Below are 22,596 nucleotides of genomic sequence, written 5' to 3'. Positions count from 1 at the left end.
AAAGCAGACACCAATAATTAAAAAATGACTCACAATCTACCTGAAAGATATACTTGTTAATGCACACTTTGCTCTCTCACATTTTAAATATTATTTTGCTTCAGTTACTTTAAAAGCACATCAAGTGGAAAAGTCAGATGAGAGTCCAATAATTCTGAATTCCTAGAGCAATATCTGAAGTGGTCCTAGTCAGTAATATATATCGACTTCCAGGTGAACAATTCCCATACAAAGCAAAGCCTTGCGAACTAAAAAGTAAGTCTTCCACCAACTGTCCTGCAATTCTCTGTATAGACATGAATTGATGGTAGGATATTCATAGCAGGCCATTCCGGATCTTTCTCCTCTTCTGATGAAAGTGCACCGCCCCATGAGGCTTTCTCTCTTCCCAGCTATGATCTAGCAATGCCCATTCCATCATGCTGAATGAAACCAAGGGAGAGAAGGAAAGGAGGGGCAGCAGTTTTTGCTTACTTTCTGTCCTTGAACTACTTCCATTCCAGTTGGTTGTTATAAGAACTTTTTAGCAACATACTAATGACTGAGTTGGCTTTCCACTTCGCCTTCCCACCAATTCCCATTCTCTTTAGTGTCACTTAGTTTCGGTTGTAAGCCCAAGGGCAAAGATTGATCTCTGTAAGCCTTTTCGGGGCCCTTTCTTCAGTTGAAGAGTGAGATAAAATTGTATATATTAATAGCAATGATGCCCTGATATGCTGCTGTCCAAAAGGGCCAACACAGTGCCTTACATGACGTCAGACCACTAGTGCACTTAGCTTAGCATTTGCACTAACTAGCAGTGATTTTTCAAGCAATCCAGTTAGTAGTCTCTCCTGATCCTAACTTGGAGATGCCAGAGATTTCAGTCAGGAGTCTTTCCCAACCCTAACTTGGAAATGCCACAGGTTGACTCTGGGACCTTGTGTATGTAAAGCATCACTGCTACTGAGCTGTGGCTCCCCAGATGAAGTTTCCAAGAACAGAACTAAATGAAATAAATGCCAAAAACAAATGCCTCATGTCAAGCTCCTCCTTTGTAACATCTTGTGCATCTGTCCAGATGTCATCACCCTGTGCACTTCCTTGCTTCTGCTCCATATATTTTGCTGCTGATAGGGAAACACAGTGTCATGGCATGTTACTGGTGGGAAAGGGTTTTCTTTAACAAGGGGCCACCATTTTCAGTAACAGCCCGTCATTGTGCTAGTTCTGCCCACAGGGTCTCAAAGAGCCAGCGGGAGCAAATAACTGCTCACAAGGAAAAGGCTCAGTTTCTTGGCTGCCCCAATGCTGCTTAAAACAACAGCAATTTTCCTTAAAGCACTTCCAGTACTCTCTAGAAGCTAGCTTATCGCTTATCTTCTTCTAGTGAGAAGGAGCAATAGACAACATCTAAGCTTACCTTTCTCCAAACTCAGGGCACTCCCTGGCCAAAGTTGTAGGGAGGAGGCAGTCAAGTGGCTCTCAAAACAGATAGTATCAAACCAACGCCATTTATGCTTCTGAGGACCTCTCTAAATATCTTATTTTCCCCAAGATTTCCCAGTCTCTAGAGTATAGTCTCTACCATGCTGAGAACAGAAAGAGGAATAGTTGTTCCCTGTTGAGATGGGTTTACTCTCCTCTGCCTCATTATAAGCCATATATCAGAAGCTAGACTGCCAAATGTCTACACACAAATAACTTATTTTTTGCTAATTCAAGCAACCAGCTTTCTAAACTGACTATGTGATTCAAGCTTACTGAAATTGCAGCAAATGCCCTCAGCAATTATAGATGCAACTACATTAATCTCTGTTATTGTATTTGTGGGGAGAAGACAGTGGGGGCAGTTTATGTGGATCCTTTCTATGTATTTCTTTGTTTATAGCCTGTTTGGTTTTATATTATTATTTCTGGTATTCTGTTTCATGCTGCTGAAACATATTGAACCAAGATCTCTGGACACTTGTAGTTCCCTAGTTAACAACTTCTGAAGCCAATCATTTCCACAAAAAGAGAAAACTCAAGACAATTCCACATTATTTTCCAATGAAGGACACCTATCCTTGCAGAAAATGCTGATCCAGTATTCTGATCCAGTTCTTAAAAAAACTATGGATGCCAAAAAACGAAAGCATGCAAGATTCATATAATACTGTTACTTCAAAATCCAGCAATTGACTTAGCTTTCTGGGGAAGCGGGGAGTGATCCATGCTTAGACTCAAGTTCATAAAGTGCTCTTGTTTCACTTAAATGCTACTGATAGCTTTTGCAGCACAATCTTTCACATGTTGATTCAGAATTGAGCCTTACTGAATTCAATATGACTTACTCTCTAGCAAGTGTGCCCTGGATTATGATAGGTTAACTCTGATTTTGTGTTCTCTTCTTTATACAGTGATACATTTCATTCTAAGAAAGGAATACATTTTGAAAATTAGTGTAACACCTTCAACCACTTTACCTGTGATCCAAGCAGGTTTGGAGAGGCTGCAGTAGTTTGCTGCTGCTGTAGCTGTAGTGGCTGTGGAGTTTGTATTTTATTTTCTGACTGTGCCAATGGTTGTATCTGAAACTTACTGTCCGGCTGTTCCTGCTTTACCATCAAATTCTTCCGCAGCTGTTCAACCACTCTTTTCTATCATGGAAACAGACACAAAAATACAAGGCATTACATTATTTAATTTGCAAAACACTCTATACACTTGTTTATAATTTATAGTTTATAAATCCATTTACTGTCTGGCTTTCAAAGGATTAATCTAGGTGGTCCAAGCCAACTGCGTCGGCACTGTCCCTTATGTGTGATACAGTAGCTGTTACAATGAGAGTGTAACTGACAGGCGGCAGTGGCAGAATAGACATGTACTTCAAACAAGATGTCATTTAGCAATTAACTATGGCACTACAGTTACACATATCTGTAGGATCATTGAGCTCTCTCAACCTATTGGGTGCTACTTAATGAACTCCTCAGTATGCATTCTGAGTATTCAAGAGGGATCCTAAAAGTATGGTCATGTTTCAGATCAAGGAAATAAATGAAAAAAATATACTGGCTCATTAGGCCAAAGTGCTACCAGCTACTTTGCCCCCACTTACAGAAGGCATCTCAAGATGGATTAACAAATATTGGCAACTTTAAAAACTCCTTTAAAAAAATTAAACACTGCACACATCCATTAGAGAACTCATTTCCCCCCCCAAATGGCTGCATGCAGAAACCATCAAATATGACAAGCAATAACAATACAGCCCTCAAACCAGAAGTTACGTGCACTTAAATTGAAATCCCCTCATGCACTATTATTCCTACACAGTTCATCCTAGAATATGTGGCATAGCAGGACATTCACAGTTCAAACAACCGGCCTGGTTTTCAATCCTGCACAAACCTATCAGGCTAATTTCATGCAGGCGGTAAGGAGGGGGAAATGAGAGATAGGGCGGAGAAAGGAATGAGTGTGTCCATCTCCACCCACTGCTGCCATGAGGTCCCTGAAAGATTATATGTAAGAGAATGGAGCACTCTCAAGCAAAAAAAAGTTTCCACACTCTTGTCTTAAAAGTAGTTCAGTGTTTCATACAGCAATAACCCTGAACTCTTAAGAGTACCCAATTCCCTGCAAATTTTAACTCTGTACGTTTTCTGCTACAGCAGAATCTGTTTTCGGTTCTTTGGATTTCTCCCCCGCCCCCATACCCTTTGGTGGCCATTGGCCAACTCTTACAACTGCTCACCCATTGCCTACTCAATCCACTCAGACATTGCCTTCTCAGTCCATTCTTTTATCAAGTTCTCCCATCCCACCCCCCGCCGCCACCACTTTACAGTGGTGTATATTCCAGACTTCTGTCATCTGTTCTAGAACTCTATGGCTCCTGACCTATCTAGGTGACATTTCTAGGCACTTGGGTCCTCTGAAATGACTGCTTATCTCTGACTTGCAAATAAGGTAATTCAGTCACTACCTAACTTTAGAACCCCACCAACCCACATTTACTTATGCTGACCATTTGTGGCTCAGTGGTGGCCTGAAAGTATGTTATTTTCCTTGCCTGGCTACCTATGGGTGATTCTTATAAGGTGCAGCAACCTCCCAACAGTTGGTCTTTGCCCCAAAAGGCGCACTCCTCCATTGTCTCCCGAGACAGGTGGACGTCAGTGCCTTGTCTGGCTACCTTTACGTGATTCTTATCAGGCAACCAAGCAAGCGGCTATTTAAAAGACTGGTTTGTAGTTTATCGAACCATGTTGCACTATCTGAATTTATTAGACTACTTTACCTGAAAACTTACACATGAAAATGAAATATAGGCAGCTGACATCAAGCAAAGAAATCTGCTCCATATCTGAGTTTATATGTGCATTCAACCATTGATCAGTCATTTAAGGTTGCTTTCTGAAACATCACGTCTGTTATCAAGCTATTTAAAATGCTATGTCAGCAAGCAGAGACAGGAACAAAAGGAACATTTCCAGAAAGCAGAGAAATGTAGAGGAAGTAATAGAACAGAAACCAGTTACACCTGCCAAACAATGACTCCACCTATTAACATCACAGAGACTACATTACTGTGTTGAACAAGATCAGACAGCCTCTTTTTTATTTTCTATAGCTATATTTATGAAGTTCGGGGATAAGGGTGATTTTCTACCAGTTCCCTAGTTCAAGGAAGCCAGCAGCAGAGAGCTAGCATTCATTTGCTCCGTGTCCTTTATCACAAAACAAAAACAGCAGGGAAAGAAGGGGAAGCTAAGCTCGCATAACTCATGCGCCAAGCTGCAATCATAAGTGAGAACCAATCGGAACAGGAATTTGGTTGAGTAGGAGTCAAGTGAGTCATATCACATTCACAACTCTTCCTCCCCCAGGCCCTGAAACAAAGCCCAGGAAAGCTGTGGAGGAAAATAGGAATGAAACACCTGAAAACTTTCATTAGTTTTACAGAACTAAAGACTTGCCTACTAGCATGAAGAGCAGACAAAATGAGGGAGAAAAGTTGTTTCTCTGCTCATTTATAAAGAGTGAAAAGTTGACATGCAGGGACACTTCCTGTCCCCTCCCCTAACGTATTACAAGACAGTTCCTTTGTTCAGTTTAAAGGAGGCATCTTCAACCTTTTCAGACCCAGGACTCACTTTTAACCCAAACATGCATTTGGGGGTCTATTTCTCAATTTTTTACCGTATATTTGCATGGTGGTAGCGCTCCTGTTGTGACTTACCTTGGATCAGGCCACACTCCACTACACTGGTGGCTTAAAGGGACTGCCTGTGTTTTATGTTTTAGAATTGCAAAACTAAACACTAATAAGAAGTGTATGTATTTTATAAGCAAACATGCTTTCTAGGAACTGGTAGCCAGCCAAATACCCTTCAAAGCTTAAAAACAGGGTACCTGATATTCAGAGAAAGAGCCAGAAGGAGCAAGAATGGCTGTGAAATCCCTTCTGTCTGTATGAGTGAGAGAAGGTTGTGTAGTCTGCTTTCTCTTGGGTTTGATCTTTGCATAACATGGGCAAATGCTTTCGAGGAAAATATTATTCAACCTATTTATTTCCTCCATCACACAATGCATATAATATGTAACTTAACTCCCTTTCTTGAGGTGCCTGCACTGTGCTTAGGTTACTTCATGCTTCTGATAGTGCCACAGTTGCAGTCAGCATTGTGTTGACCTGTGGTGGTCTGATACCACATACAGGTCGCATTGCTTGCTGGCTGAGGACTTATGAACACATAGAATAGCAGCAAAACTGAAGTGAACTTAACATTTTATGTGGGCTCCACTCTTTGATGCACCAGACCTTTTCCATTGGCCCATTGTGCCATGTTGGCTTGTTATGACTGGTGTACCTGTGTGGAAGCACCAGCTGCTACTGTCATGGACTACGGCCATCATTACATCGGAGCCCAATACCACTAATCCATCTTCAACTGCCATCGTGTCATCAAAGCAGCTAAGCCAATGGCATCCATAGTAAGGTCAAAGTCCAGACCACCTGTGACATGAGACCAGGCTAGGGAGCGGAGTGCAATTATGGACAAGTAACACAATTAAGCAGCTTTTATTAAAACATATGAGATTATACACTTCTGAAGGATACTTTGTTGGCACAAACTGGTTGTGCATTTTGGGGACCATGTGACTGACAATGCTCCTTGAATCAGTAGTAATCATTATGTTCATTTTCTCCACATACACTGTATTGCTTGCACATTCTTTTGCTTCATTTTTACCACACCCTTTTCCTAATTACATGAGTATTAGAAAACCTCATGTCCTTGGACATATGCAAATGTCATTTGCTTCATTTCATTGTCAAAGCTACCTTAAATCAATTTTGTTCAACAACATTCTTGAGGAAAAAGCTGCCAGAACTGTATCCGCTTTGTGAACACACTTTCTGCTGTTAAATGTACAGGAGATTCAAGATCAAAATCAACAGCTCCTAGTCTATGCATAATTGCACACACACGTTTCTAAAGTCTACATATTTTAAATATCTAAAGTCCAGGCAACTCTTTTGAAACACCCCGTAAGCACAAAACAGTATAGATAAGTGCATCTTTTAATTGTTCCTTTGTGTACAAAAGTCATTACAAGATGATGCTAACTGCAAAAAAACTACAGTATAAATATGAAACATATCTGACTGCTAATGGTAAGCAACAACTGTCCCTTGGCAACCACAACTGAAGACACAGAAATAGCCTGCTGCCCCTCCAGAAGTTGTTGGACTCCCTATCCCATAAATCCCAGCCAGCCTTGGTCAGAGATGATGGCAATTATAGTCCAACACATTTAGAGGGCACAAAGTTGTGGAAGGCTGGCCTAATGTTCCAGCCCTACCTGAACTGCCCAAATACCAGGTTTATCTATATATATAGGCACTCCACAAGCCAGTTATTCATTTCTTCACTTCCATTTGTGAAAGCACTGTGAGCTCAGAAAGCCAACATTTCAAATAAACTTGGAAGTCCAACATTACTTGGGGATATGGGGGTCCTCTCCTGCACAACCGGAAGCAACACTAACAGCCTCGGCTGGTCGTGGGGGCATCTGGTATATCCCACCAAAAATTAAATTTCAAATCTGCCAATTGCAGTCAGTCTGGTGGGTGTGGTTTTGGAGACGGACCTGAGGGTGCCCTGGTATATGGGCTCATGGGGGGGAATTGTTTGAAGGCCCAGAAGGGGGCTAACAGGCCATAAAATTTCCCCAGTGGTGGCCAGGTGGGTCTACCCTATTTGATCTGTGTCATGGGGGCGGGGGGCTTTAACACAGGATCAACCCTAATGAGGCAATCAGTCAGACCGATTCAGGATACATACCGTATTTTTCGCACCATAGGACGCACCGGACAATAGGACGCACCTTGTTTTATAGAGGGGGGAGAACAAGAAAAAAATAATCTCCCCCTCTCTGCCCAGCGCCCCTTCAGCGAAGCGGCAGGAGGCGCTGCGCAGAGAGAGGGAGAATTTCCCCCCTCTTGTTTTCCCACTCTAAAACAAGGTGCCGTTTAAGGTGTGTTCAGGCGGCTACCTTGGAAGCCTGGAGAGCGAGAGGGGTCGGTGTGCACCGACCCCTCTCGCTCTCCAGGCTTCAGGTTCCTTTCGACCTGCTCTTTGGGGCTGGCAGGGGGAAGCCCACCACCAGCCCCAAAGAGCAGGTCAGGGAGCAGCGGAAAGGCGCAGCGGAGAGGCTGCTGCCATAGTCGCACGTCACTTCTCCAGCTGGGAGAGGGTCGCGGGGCTATGGCTTCTTTAGCCCCGCACACGCTCTCCCAGCTGAAGAGGTGGCGCGCGGCTAAAGAGGCTCCTGCCATAGCCGCGCATCACCTCTCCAGCCGGGAGAGGGTTGCGGGGTGCTTCTTTAGCCCCGTGCGCGCTCTCCCGGTTGGAGAGGTGATGCGCGGCTATAGAGGCTCCTGCCATAGCCGCGTGTCACCTCTCCAGCCGGGAGAGGGTCGCGGGGCTATGGCGTCTTCGCTCCATAGGACGCACACACATTTCCCCTTCATTTTTGAAGGGGAAAAAGTGCATCCTATAGAGAGAAAAATATGGTACCCAATGCCTAACCAAAAGCCTACTAGAATCTGTAATCAATAAACTTTAGGCCATTTTTAATCCCAAGATGTTGTCATGTCCTTTTTGGTACTCTCACACCACCAGTCCCCACCGAACCTAGGCTCACTATGCCTGGGCTCGCAAAGAACCAAGTAGCATTGCAATTACAGACTCCTTGTGCAAACAGGAAACAAATACTGGGTAAAAATTTTGTGTCTAATATGAGGCAATATAAAAACAAGAAGGTTTAAGTAGGATAGAATGATGGTTTTCTTTAGGCAGCAAACTAGTTACAATATTTTTAGTGTAATTTCTCATGAATGAACTGAACAAAAAAGAAAATTCTTGGCTTTCTGTATCCTGATTTAGGTCCCGACAGATCTGTTGACTTATGGTCCTGAGATACTCAGTCATGGACTCTCCAACTGATGTGGTACATGTCCTGCCTTAAACTTCCACACAAAATCTCTTGAAATCAGCCCCACATGTTCATTTTCTTGAGAGGGAATTGATCTGGCTATTTAACATTATGCTATGTAGCTGATGATATGGCAATAATACTTATCACCACATAAATGTTTAGTACAGACTTAGCAAAACAAATTGCTTGGCAGTCGTGGTCACTTGAAGTCTCAATTTCAAGAGTGGCCAAAACTTGTACACCAAGTCTCTTTCTGACTCGCATAATAATTACCCAAAACTCCAACCAACTTGGCCTACTACAGAGAGCACCTCCAGGAAGTTGGACAAAAATTAAAACCATCACCCAAGCATAATCTAATAAGGTATCGTCTGAAATACTCTGTCCAGTTATGGTCATCTGCAGGGGTGTAGGGGGGACTGAAGGGGGCCACTGCCCCAGACACAGTTTTTTGGGGAGCGCACCATGGTGCCCTGCCCCATCGTGAGCTGTTGTGTCCTTCTCAATGCCACCCAGCGCTGCTTTGGCCCATGGTCCTGCCCGCCCCCATAGTGTGCCATGTCGCCCACCTTGGGCTCTGGCAGGGAATGCTCTGCCACTGTTCATCTGTGTTTGAGAAAGCTGAAGTTAAACTTTTTTTTAAAAAAAGTCACAGGCTGAAATAACCTATCTTATCAGCAGGCTGAAATGATTTGGCTGTTTGTTTTATGGTGGGAAAACATTGCCAGATATATGACTAAATCATGACATTCTGCAAAAAACTAATTTGGGTGAGGTGAATTCAGGTTAAGGAAAGCTATCGGTACAAGGACTAATCAACAACTAAATGGAGGCTAAATAGTTGGAGAGATAAAATTCTAGAATAGTTATAAGAATGAAAGAATAAGAATAAAAGAAACTTACAGAGTAAAAAAAATACTGGCAGTGTTCTAGGAGAGAATACACACCCCAACGATTCCTCAACCTTCTAGTATAAGGAATCCCAAATTCAAAAATTATTTTTTAAATATGAGAATGACTGACTATGTACACACTATCACAAACTTTTACCATGTAAAAGAAACAAGTATAATATGAGATAAGCAGAACTTTTTTGGAAGGGGAGGGGAGAGAATGAGAAGAAATGAGAAGAACTACTGTAATTTACAGGAGCTTTCTAAGAATGCCTTTTGTAAAAGGAGGCCCTACAAAATGGAATGAAAACTTTCCTACCAAGTTCACACATATCTCATAGTGTGGTCGTCTGACAGCTACACTGTCGTAATTTTAGATAGTTGAACCTCTGCTCTAGGGTTTACACAAGATCAAGTACTTGTCACTCTCAGAGCAGGTATAGTGAGACAGAGTGGGCAAACAGTCCATTTTTCTTTATAATTACACTCCATTAACCTTCTACATGAGAGCTCCCCTGTGCTTTCATACCAACAACATCAACTGTCCACATCTGATAAGTCTTTACGGAGTCTACAAGACCAGTAAGTGTAACAACAAAAACCAAAGCACTTTAATATTTCAGACTTAAGAACAAGCCAAACAAAGTTCTTTTACTTAACAATAAATATATTGATAAATTATTTATTATTATTTATTGTTGCTGCTGCTGCTATCATCATCATCATCATCATCATCATTATTAGGCAAGCCCAGCATGAATGTTAGAGTCCCCCAGAACCATTGTCCTGGAGTTCTCCAAGTCCACACAACAGACCACTCTCACTCTCAAGTCAGAGAGCTTACTGGGCAGAAGGAAACCAACAGCATCCCGTTCTGTCTGTAATGCTCAACACCAGGTTCAGAGCCTCAAACCCAGCTGCTAGGCAGACTGGTCTCCTAATTCAGGTACATAGCCGTGTTGGTCTGACGCAGACGAAATAAATAAATAATATAACATTGTCCAGTAGCACCTTAGAGACCAACTAAGTTTGTTTTGGGTATAAGCTTTTGTGTGCATGCACACTTCTTCAGATAACTTCTGAAGACACCATTTATCTGAAGAAGTGTGCATGCACATGAAAGCTTATACCCAGAACAAACTTAGCTGGTCTCTAAGGTGCTACTAGACAATTTTTTAATTTTATTTATTTATTTGGTCTCCTAATGAGAGACATGGAATTTTTATGGAAAACTGAAACATCCCCCCACCTCATCTGAATTGGTGCTGCACTGAATTCCTAAGCGAGCAGAGCTAAGCTGGGTCTAGTCCACCCAGATCTTGGTAACGGCCAATGACTAGCAATCCCTGCCTTTCCATAAAGCTCAAGCAAATGAAAACAACCACCAAAAATGCAGGTTTTAACAACTGAGAAATCATTCATCATATCAAAATGCACGTTGAGGTGCTCTCCCTTCATTGTGGAATCTTCCCAACTGAAGAGTGTTCAGCAAATCAAGCATGACATTACAGAATAACTGTCCAATGAGAATATAAAATAAAACTTTTTTAAAAAATGTAATTTCCCTTCCCTTTCCAGTAAAAATGTCTAAATAAAAACTGGCTAGCAAACATTAGATCTATCTGTTTTTCAACACTGAGCACATAAATGATAGCCTACTCTTAAAGCTGGGTCTATTAATAATATAGCCTCCTTAGGGTTCTACCTCTGTGTCAAGAATACTATTTTTCCTTATGCTTGTTTATAATGATGAGGTGCTGCTGGTCCCCCCTTACACAAAAATGAAAAACAAAACAAAACATGAGAAACACAGAACTGAAGCAATCCATAATACGATCAGAGTTTTTTTAAGCGTTGCACACACTGGATAAATATAGCCAACCAATTTACCACAGGGAAAATGTGGACAAATTCTCCACTTCTTAAATGTGTGAACTGCAACAATACAAATGACCATAACTGGTTTTGTAATGTTCTGTGGTTGCTGTGCTCAACCACTAGTGATTGACTCATTCTTGGGTTGAGTACACACCATACATTTAAAGTACATGACTTCCACTCAAGAATTCTGGGAACCATAGTTTACCCCTCACAGAACTCCAATTCCCATAACCCTTAGAGCTTCCAAATTTCTGGGGGGAGGTTGTGTGCTTGCAGCAAGTGAAGATTTTGGTTCTACCTATTCATTCATCTATTACTACAGGGTTATTGTTTTTCTATCACTAGCCTCCCCCCCCCCTTACTGGAGCAGAGTTTATTCTGTTCCACCAGATTTTAAAAAGTGAGCTCAGAGCTAATTGTCTTTGTGCTAGTTTATCAGCCAATTAATGCATGTATTTATTTATATTACACTTTCCACAGATTTGTGTTCACACTAGTTAATGTTTTCTAAAAGATCACTGCCCTGTTTTGTGTTTAAACTGGTTATCCAGTGTCTACAACCCAAACAGAATACCCAGGACCCCAAACGTTCACTTTAATGAATTAAAATAACAATTGTGTATACACGAACACATACCTCTTCATCACAAAACAGTAACAACCATGACTTCAGATATATCAGAGTATAATTTATTGTAAAGGAAATGAACTACTACAAAAACATGAGGGGGGTTAGAACCCCAAATGCCTAACAAAAATATCAAGTATTTAAGAATTTCATAAAACACAGAGCCAACCACTGGAATTGTGAATTTTGAAAACCATTAGGGAAAAGCAGAGGAAATAAACAGTACCTTCAAAGGAAGCTCTGGCAACGAAACTTTAAAGTGCAGAAGAACACCTTCCTCACTAACATCATTAGGTACAGATATTTATCCATCAACATGGAAAATGTTTCCAAAGAATGAAATTTGGAGAATGTACTACTAAGCAAACATGTGTGTCTTTGAAGGCATGGATGGACTGGAGGGAAAATAAGAAGGTTTCACAGTGACTTGCCTAAGACAAGCTTAGAGATCCTATATTTGCATCGGAATTTGAATTAATACTTCTGTCTACCCACAAGGGTGTCTAAAGGACCACCCTGAGTTAATAAAGAATGGACAGAAATGCTAGGGAAAACAGCAAGTTTAATATTAAAGCACCTCATGGCACCTCATGAAAATAAATTTAGAAGTTGCCATGGGTGTGATTTCTGTTCTGAGCCCATGTCCCATGCATAAGTGACATTGGTTAAAAAAAGCATCATACATGAAGTGTCCCTAGATTATTATTCTCTCCTCCACTCACAACCGCCAAATAAACACACCATTAAAATGTCCCTATCCTCGCAGACGGTGCTGACTGAGCTTGCTTTTTTGTTGATGAGCAAGTTGTTTAGAAAGACATATTCTTAGCCTATATTAGAAATTCATTTTGAGGCACAAAGGCAGCTGAGTCAGTCAGCATTTAGTGGTGCATTTCAGAGGTTCTTTGTCATGGAGACCAGGCATTAATATTCCCTGAAATACTGCTGAATGCACAGTCATATACAGAGGATGGAAAGTTGTATAAAATCTTGTAAACACATCTGTCAGATGGATAGTCTCCTGAATGATTACATTTTTTAAAATTACATCTCGTTCTTAAAGAGAAGTAGTGAACAGGCTTTTTTATGTAAAAGAATACACTAGGCACTGCACTGGATATTTTTTACCCAAAGCCACTCAACTTGCAGCAGCAGCACTTGCTCCCACATTTTATTTGCAGAGCAGCTTTCTTAGAACACCTTAAGCTGATAATAAAACAAACCCTCTGTGCAAGGCAAATAGGCCAGTGCACAAGTTACATTCACACACCAAAAAGGAACTGCTATTGATACTACAAATTTGCTTTCTGCACTGTTTACACTTTTGGGGGAGGGGGGGCCTGCCTGGTGCTTTAAATATTACATTCCATGACAGAGAAGAACCAATAAAAATCATTCAAGTTTGGATTGTCTAGGGCTGCCATTCATACAGGGAAAACATTGCTTTGATGCCCTGTTTGTATTCCATTTCTAATAACAAGGATGAAGGTCTCTGGTTTCTATGGTAACTCAGATGGGCCACAATAGAAGAGCCTTACAAATGTTCAAATGCTGAAATGCAAAATCAAATTAAGCAAGAGTTCACACTACTTTGTTGAAGCTAGAACACTAAAATTAAAAGCAGTACTATGAGTATTGCTTTTGGACCATGATATCCAAATGATGACTATCCCGTATTTCTTAAAAAGCTAACAAACATGAATAGATGTTTCCTTTAAACTGGAAAAACTTAGAAAAAAATGTTTCTTACTTATCGTTTAATCCTATTCTCAAATTACTCCTGCTAGATGTGGATAGGATGGCTACATAATCCCGTTATTATTCATTCATTCATTTTATATACTATATATGCTGACACAGTGCTAACATTACATTTATGCTATACTACTACTGTATACAGTTTAACTTTGCCTGCACATGACAGAGGGCTACATCATTCGGTCCTCATGTCTAAAGAACTTGAGTAGTCAAGAAAAATTAGCCAGAGGAGAACTCTGCCAGCACTAACCTCACCCACTTGTCTTCTCAGAACTCCTTTCCAACCTGCAAACGCAAACCTCAGCACACCCAAACAGAAACCCCAACTCCACTGCTATAACTGGGCTTCAAGGACAAGGAATGCCCAGACAACTAAGAACGTGTATGGATGGGTCAACAGAGAACACTCAAATGCCCAAAACTGGAGACTGTGTCTTTCCTGCTTCCTACCTGTGAGAGCGAAAGTGGGTGGGCAATAATCCTCCCTTACGCAATGGGTAGGAATAGCGTCCTATTCACAATGCATACCTGCAACTTCTGTAAGAGGGTCCTGATGGCCATGAACCACAACATACAGTAAGTTCCAACTATGTAACAGTGCAGGCAATGGGGAAGCACAAGATATATTTTATTGGCGAATGCCAGCCATTCCAGGTAATCTATACCAGGGCACATGGAAAGCGGGGGAGGAAGAAACCAGACAGAATTCCAGTGCAACTCCCTACATTAGATAGGAGCGTATTGTCACAATAGGGGAAGCTTTGAACACAGACACAAGAGAAACCGGTGAGGAGCTAGGCTGAGACACAGAGAATGAAAAATTACCAAATTGCAGTATCTTCTCTCAAGAATGCACCCACCAACACCTAATGAATGCCTGTGACAAAGCGTTGTGACTAAAGTTCTTTTCAGTTGTGTTTCAGATTAATTAATTTGCTTTGGTTATTACTGTTTTATACTGCATTTTAATGTTTGTTTTCATTTGTGAGCTTGCCCAAATAACTCCTGCTATGGAGTGCCTATAAAAATGTAAGAAAAGAAATGAACAAACATGAGTGGAAGCAGCTCACGACTCATTACCATCACCATGTTCTTCTGGCCTCCGTTCAATGGGCAATGAGACAAGGATCTTCCCCACTCCCAGTTTAATGCAGCTCATAAATGAGCCCTACAGCAAGTATCCAACGTGTAAGCCAGGTGCCCACTCTGGAGTTGCCGTATTTTTGGAAGACAAGGTTATTAATGGCTACGAGTTACAGTGGTTATAAGCTACACTCCAAATTAGACGCAACATTTCTCCAACCACCAGTTCCTGGGAAACAACAGTAGGAGAGCAATGTTTGCTGTCATATCCTTATTAAGGGCTTCCTGGAAGCATCTGGTATGTCTCTGAAGGAAACAGAATGCTGGACTAGATAAGGTCTTTGGGTCTGATCTAGAAGGGATTCTTCTGTCCTGTGGTTAGAGTGGTTGATGCCCATTGGAGTGAGAAGTATGGGGTCTATTACTGTTGCTTCTCCATTTTTATGTTTTGCTTTGTGGATGTTACATTTGCATGTCCCAGGGCAGCATTCAATCTGCTGTCTCTCAGGCAGATCATGGGATGGCTTCCTGTTGCCGTTATAGCTTCTGTTCTTCCTTGTCCAAGTAACTCCTTCCTGTCTCTATTTCAAAAAGCTTGTTTCCTTCAAAAATATACCACTGCTTGTTTGTTGAATTTATAGTCCTTTGGTGGAGCTTAAATCATTATTCCAGAATATATCTCACCTATATATTATGTTTTATGTTAGTTTATTCAATGTATGCACTGCTTAACACAGCCAAAGGAAATCCCATAGTGATTTACACGCAAAGACATGAAATAAAACAGAAAATCCTTTAAATAATACACACGCACACACATATAAAACAACCACTTCACACACTTAAGCACAAACACCAAAAAATAAGTGACCAAAAGCCGGATCATTAGTGCTGACCAAATGTCCAGGAGAATAAAAACACCAGAAGAATGACGAAGTTGGTACCATGCAAGCTTCCCTGAGAGGAACCTACTTCAAAGGCACAGGCCATATTCTAACAAACATGCACCCTGGCTGCTAGGTGGGCTCCGATGCCAAAAAACAAACATTACTGGGTTAGTGCTAGAAGATTCCCTATGGTGCTCTGCACAGACTCAGAACCAATATGTGGGACTACACAGAGGCCATATGCAAACTAAGAGTTGGTTCACATATGCATATATAATTACTTGATTTCTCATCAGTCAATGGCCAACAACTGAATATATGAACTTACTCAACTGATGAGCACTGTGCTTAAGATGATATTGATCAATGAGAAAGTTCAGTGGTGTTTCATTTATATTGAGTGATGATAACTTGCATGTGAGGAACATGCATATAAGAATTGGCCCTTATATATTTGCTGTCCATGTGCAATGCCAAAAGAATATAGAATGCAAAGTACTTTCAGAATGAAGTAGCAATTTAAATATATAAATACATAAATATATAATATATATAAACAGACCTTTTGCTGCTACTTTCTGAATCAGATAGTTTGAGAGTTTTCACAGCCATTACTCAACTATCAAAAGTTAAATAAAATGCTCCTTAATCTATCACTTTAAAACTACTCTATATGAGCAATGTGGTTTGCAAGTTTTCAGGTTATAATGCCTATGCCTAGTTGTATACCATTTCTCCACAATTTCTACATCAGTTAAACTTAAACATTTCCTTTTCCCAATTAAGGACAAACCAGAAACAGTCTGTAATATCCATAGCTACCTAGGATATTCTATTACAAGTTCAGGCAATAGGTAGCTACGGAAGACCTAGCTTCATTGTGATGGCAGCAAGAAAATACAGCTGAGCCTAGGGAAAAAGTAATAATCTTCAATTGCAGATATTGTAAAATTTAAAATAGCAAGAAAGAGCATTAAGATCCTGGACAAATGTTTCATTAAAACCTCCAGATACTTGCCCTTCATAAATAATTCCTTTTTTGAGTATTGCCATTTACAACTATGCAAACTCCCTTACTACTTTTCAACTCACAATACTGTTTCAATCTTACAAGTGAATCATTATATAAATGTGTACACCATAAGAAAAAATGCTTTGATATGCTAAATTTCAGCTGTAAAAGATACTTGTAGAAACTATTTCCAGGATCTACTTCAAAGACAGCAAATAATTTACTTCTGACTCACAAAGAACGCAGGAATAGAAAATTCAAGGGACACTATCAAATAGTTTGAAATGCAAAATTGTACTTCACAGGATATGCCTTGATTTCCCAATGTATAATATTAAATCTATAAATAATAATCTGTATTATTCAACAAGCAGGGGATAAGGTGCTATGATAGTTTAGGACCAAAATAAACAAAAAAGAGCACCATTTTGCTAGTAGCAGTATCAAGGATCACAGAAAAATATGACTGCTGAAGTTTGAGTATCTTATGGTTGAGGCAGAAAAAACATTTAAAGGGAAGATGGCAAAGGTATGCTTTTGATGTAACCCTCAATTAATAAAATATGTTCACTGACAACAGAAGGGCTGAAAATCGTAAGTTTAATATGTGTTCATGTGCCAGTGTATTTCCCACAATATTTACTAAATTTCATATTATATGAAGTCTTTCATTATTGACATTCACATGTCTAGCAAGTATCCCACTGTAAGAACAACCCTGAATACATTCCTTTGGAGCAGGAGTGGGGAACTGGATCTGGCGGGAGGGTCAGGTCCTTATCTCCACATACGCCCACAGGCCAAGTGTGATGACAGTTGACCCACCCCCTTATCAATTGCCTAATGGTGTCAGGTGATCCATGTTTGCCCACACAGTTTGAAATCAAGCCAAAAGTGGGTGGGAATGCATGCAGTGGTTCCCAAGCGCTGATAGTCGGTGCCTGGGCAGCGCTTCTGCAAGGAGCTTTGAAAGCACCACCTGATTGCGGTGCCTGCAAAGCGCCTTTCATTCAAACCCTACCTTTACATGCCACACACCTAGTATCATTCGAGGAGACCTAGTGTGTCCAATCAGGAATATGAGGCACCAGTTCCCCAGCTCTGCTTTGGAGGCTTGCAGCAAAATGCTCATCCAGGATGAATAGCCATTTCTTCTGGGCAAGTGCCAGCTTGCTCAAGCTGCTGTTGTGATGGGATGCTGAAGTGTAGCTAGCAAGGTTTCCGATTTATCTGCAACACTATACTGTAGTAATAGCAATATAAAAGTATATCCAGGTTCCACAGAGGTGGGAGCTATCAGCCGTGTAAAACAGTTTCGGTGTATGAAAGCAAACCCAGCCACAACTTTTACTGAAATGACTCGGGTACATTTTCAAGTAAGGGCATGCACAGTGTGTTAATGTGTTTAATAGCACGATGAGCTGCTTTGATGAAACAGCTTCTAAAATCTGGAGGTTCTGCCTCTGACAGCACTTGGAAAAATCCACACCACCCTGACACAACCACCACACTTGACACAACAGATGTTTGAGGGCACAGGCAGCCTTGAACCTGCCGAATAAGCATGTAGCTGCACTCAAGAAGTAGCTGGAGTAAGGGGAGTTGCAGGGCTTTTCAATGACAAGTGGAGCAGAGCTGAATGTGTGTCAACTGAATGGCACTTTTAACTGCAGCAGCACAAGCCTGTGTGAACTGCTGCAACTGAAGCAGTCCCTTGTGATCAGGCTGCCCAACAAATCAATCCTGAAGTTGCTACCCTTAAAAGCACCAGGACAGAAATAATCAAACACTTTGTTCAAAATTAAGCTCAACCTTCCCCCACACCTCCAAAATCCCTCTTTGACATTCTGCCCTTTATCAATGAATGGAAATCCATCTTTCTAACAAAAATGTACAGATAGCTAGTTAATTAAAAATATCAACAGCACGAATCAGGATTCTCAGCTGTTCCATGAGCAATACTATACCAAACACAGCAAACTTAATTTTCAGGCTAGAAATAATTTTAACTTGGCAAATGTTTACCAGCTCAGTTTGATCAGCTTGGAGAGAAGCCCACTTCCATTAACTACATTATAGTTTGGTCTGGTGAATTCAAGTAAAAAAAAACCCTTAAAGTTCTTCATACTGGGCTTTCCCATGAATAATATTTTAATGTATATGGATGAATAAGAATCCTTGTAATTGAAAGACCACTCTTCACCTCTCCTTGGAAAGGAGAATACTTGGAAAGGAGAATACGTAAGAATACTTATGGAGACTGCTTATATGTATTTGTGTGTGGGTGATAAAAGGTGAAGTTACAGATTTTAAGAATTATGATTCAACTTTTTTGCACTGTAGCCAAGTCGTCAGTCACCCAGTAAGGTTAAACAGAGGAAATAATAGAACCACTTTTTGAAGTCACTGCCATCAGACAGCTTTATTTTTATCAGTAAAAATCAGGTTAGTAGGACCATTTTATATTCTGCTTTAAAATATAAATATCTATTAGTGAACGAGCAGTATGCTACCAGATTCACAATCTGGGCAGATTTAAACACTTCTTTCATAGGTTCTGTGATACTGCAGATATATGGAATGCTTTTCTTGGATCTGTGACCTCAAAATGAATTCAAGATTAATTTCCATAAGTTGTTGTCAACCTAAGCAGAAAGCATTGCAGCATCAATTGCCGAGATTGCCATCTAGTGGGGCTCTTAAGGTTTTCAATTAAATCAGGTTTATTACTGAACCACCTGAATGAAAACATTTGATAAAATCAAATACCTCTTATCATATACACCACTGAAAATTATTCAACATGGTCATTAAGAATAAAGAAATCTTTCATTAAAACAAAAAAAACTTTCATAAAAGGTTAGTATAATCATATTTATCTGTGACATGTGGACTGCAAAGATTAGCAGCAACAAATCAGGCACTTTTACAAACAGAAGAAGAAGAAGAGTTTGGATTTGATATCCCGCCTTTCACTCCCTTTAAGGAGTCTCAAAGCGGCTAACATTCTCCTTTCCCTCCCCCCCCCCCCAACAAACACTCTGTGAGGTGAGTGGGGCTGAGAGACTTCAGAGAAGTGTGACTGGCCCAAAGTCACACAGCAGCTGCATGTGGAGGAGCGGAGACACGAACCTGGTTCACCAGATTACGAGACTACCGCTCTTAACCACTACACCACACTGGTGACTGTGCACTTGTGTATATTTATGGATGGAGAGAGAAAAGAAAAATGAACACACACATTACACCTTTCAAACAACATTTAGCTTTAGCTGATCATACTAAAGCTAGTTTTAACTACCATCCTTTAAAATTTGACCATGTTTAAATAACTCCCAGCTGTATCAGTAATTACATTTTATTAAATACTTAAGGTTCAGAAGACTTAAATGTGAAAGATGTGCATAATTATGTGTGTGAGCCCATGTGGAAGCATACACACACCAACATCATTAGAAATACTAAACATGCTGATGAAAAAGCAGATATAAAAACAACAGTAATTTATAAAGAATTGTTTTATAACTTTAAAAAGATAACACTAGGTGCCATTTCTATAGTTCTAAACCTTTCAATGTTTTTCTGACTACAAAGTGATGAATATGTTTCAGTTTTGAGATATAGTGAGTTTTGCAGCAATTTTGGAGTTTGAAATGTATTTTTAGCAACGCAATGGCACAAAAGGCCAGTTCATACAAACTATGTGTCATTTAATGTTTGATAACTAACACATTTGGCTGCATGACGTATTTTGTAGAGATTTTTGTGTTTTTGCCCTAAATAAAATTCACTTGGCTGCCATGTCAACCTAGGTATCTAAAGAAACTATTAGACCTGATAATAGCTCACCCTCAAAATGTAATAAAAATAATTATTAATGTGGCTGCAACAGCATGTTTACAATGGTAAGAGTTGGTTGCTGCTACCTTGGTTTGCAACTCTTGGCATTAAGGTACATATTTAGATTCAGAAGGTCAACACAGGCTCAAGCAAACAACACCCACCTCAAACAACCTCAAAACTTATGCCAATGACTAATTAATGGGTGTTTCAAGAGCTGGAAATAAGAACAAAGGGTCCCCCCTTCCCAAGTTATCAGTTTACACTCTCTCCACAGAGAAGCAGCTGGGTGTGTTGGCATTAGTATAGAAGTTAGAACCAGAAGTTTGCCCTGGTGAGTTTTGGAAAAATGAACACAACTTGGTGTGGCAGTTCCAGGTAGTTGCAACCCTAATGTAGCTCCTTTGAAAAGACATGAAAATACACGATGCAGGCAGATCCCATTCTAATTCAAGCATTAATAAAGCAATATGGGACCTGCTTCTCTATGACCAAGCACGCACCACAGTGATCCAACAAACATCTATAGAGGAACCACATGAGGCTGGCAAATGATGTGTTCCTTCCCCCAATACCAACATCACTGGCCTCTAAAAGAACAAAAACGTGAGGTCTGTAAGCCTATTCCCAATCTTTTTCATGACTGCAGTACCCCACTTGAAGAAAGTGAAATAGAAAGTAGAGGGGGCGCAAGGCCATGTTCTCTGTTAAGTTGTGGGTAAACATATTAGACGACACAGCGATTCTTCAAACAGCTCTTGTTTATTCACAGGCCAGAACAGAACTGAACTGAAGGGTTCAGCCAGCCTGCTTACATAGAGCTCCACTAGAACGCAACAGTAACCATTTTCTGAAACTATCCAATCACTTACAGATGGGTAGCCGTGTTGGTCTGCCATAGTCGAAATAAAAAAATTCCTTCCTGTAGCACCTGTGTATCCTGTAGATACATCTGTGTATCTGAAGAAGTGTGCATGCACACGAAAGCTTATACCAAGAACTAACTTAGTTGGTCTTTAAGGTGCTACAGGAAGGAATTTTTTTATCCAATCACTGAATGTCACTTTCAATTCAGTATCCCCCTGCTGGCCCAGGGTGAGAACTTCAGTACATAACATTCTCCCTGTATCGCCACAAGCTGTTTTTAGGAGGTGGCACAGAGGTCAGCTGCAGAAAAGTGCAATGCTTGGGCAAGATAAAATTAGGGGTCAGGGACTGCAACAATCAACACTGTAATAGAAGCAGGAGTAAAGTATAAATAAGAAAATGTCAATAGAAATGCATTAGAAAATACTGTATAGCCGCAACTAACAAGGAAAGCCAGGCTAGTGGAGCAGTTAATAGTGTTGGACTGTGGCTGGGGAAATCCAGGTTCAAATTCCCACTCAGCCATTTAGCTCACTGTGTGACCTTGGACCATCCACTCTCTGGGCCTAACCTATCTCCCAGGGTGGTTATTAGGCTAAAATGTGAAGTGAGAACTTGCAAGCTGTTCTGAGCATCTTGGAGATGCACAGGTTAAAAATGCAATATCTGTATTTATACTTTTTATATATCATTGGTGTGACTCATTCTCTTATCTCAGTGGGTTGGGTGATGGTTCTAAAACTTACGTTAAACTAGTTCTCGAACAAAACCCATGAAGCCAGGCGACAAAAGGCAACAACTTTAGGAATATGCACAAGCAACTGATGCTTTCTTCAGCATTCATAATACAAAACTGCTTTCCTTCAATTCTATTCTATACAGTTCCCTAGTTACAAATCACTTCCTACTTTAAAGAAAACTGTTGATGTAACCTTAAGTGGGTCTGAGTGGTAGCACAGTTAAAGTTTCCCTTGCAGAATCAGCATGTCTTTAATGGCTGAGATTAAAACTTGAATAGGACATTTTCATTGCTGAAGGCTCTCTAAAATACAGAGTGCATTGAAAGTTAGGAACTGCAAAAGTTGGGACAAGGAACAGATTTTTATTGTAACTTTGCTGAATACAGAAAGAGATCACTTAAACGGCTTATGGAGCAGAGATGTCTGTTTGCATGCACTTTTTGATAAGCTTGTCATTTCAGCTAAATAAGTTACAGGAAATTCAAATCAGCTGTTAGTTATTCAAGAACATGTGTGATTAAATCAGGTA

The 22,596-nt window shown here is 40.5% G+C and overlaps 1 protein-coding gene across 5 annotated transcripts in view; it reads right to left on the bottom strand.

Moving 5' to 3' along the window:
- Positions 1-22,596, bottom strand: part of PHF21A (PHD finger protein 21A) — a 131,575-nt gene that overhangs the window by 25,330 nt on the left and 83,649 nt on the right. For all 5 annotated transcript variants that reach the window (XM_081001763.1, XM_081001762.1, XM_081001761.1 and 2 more), the window contains exon 6: positions 2,448-2,621. In XM_081001763.1, the coding sequence (XP_080857889.1) occupies positions 2,448-2,621 (174 nt within the window). The remainder of the gene's footprint in view (positions 1-2,447; positions 2,622-22,596) is intronic.

This window comes from Podarcis pityusensis (assembly GCF_964106645.2).
Source record: "Podarcis pityusensis genome assembly, chromosome: 1".
Lineage (NCBI taxonomy): Eukaryota > Metazoa > Chordata > Lepidosauria > Squamata > Lacertidae > Podarcis > Podarcis pityusensis.
This window is presented reverse-complemented; position numbering and strand designations above follow the sequence as displayed.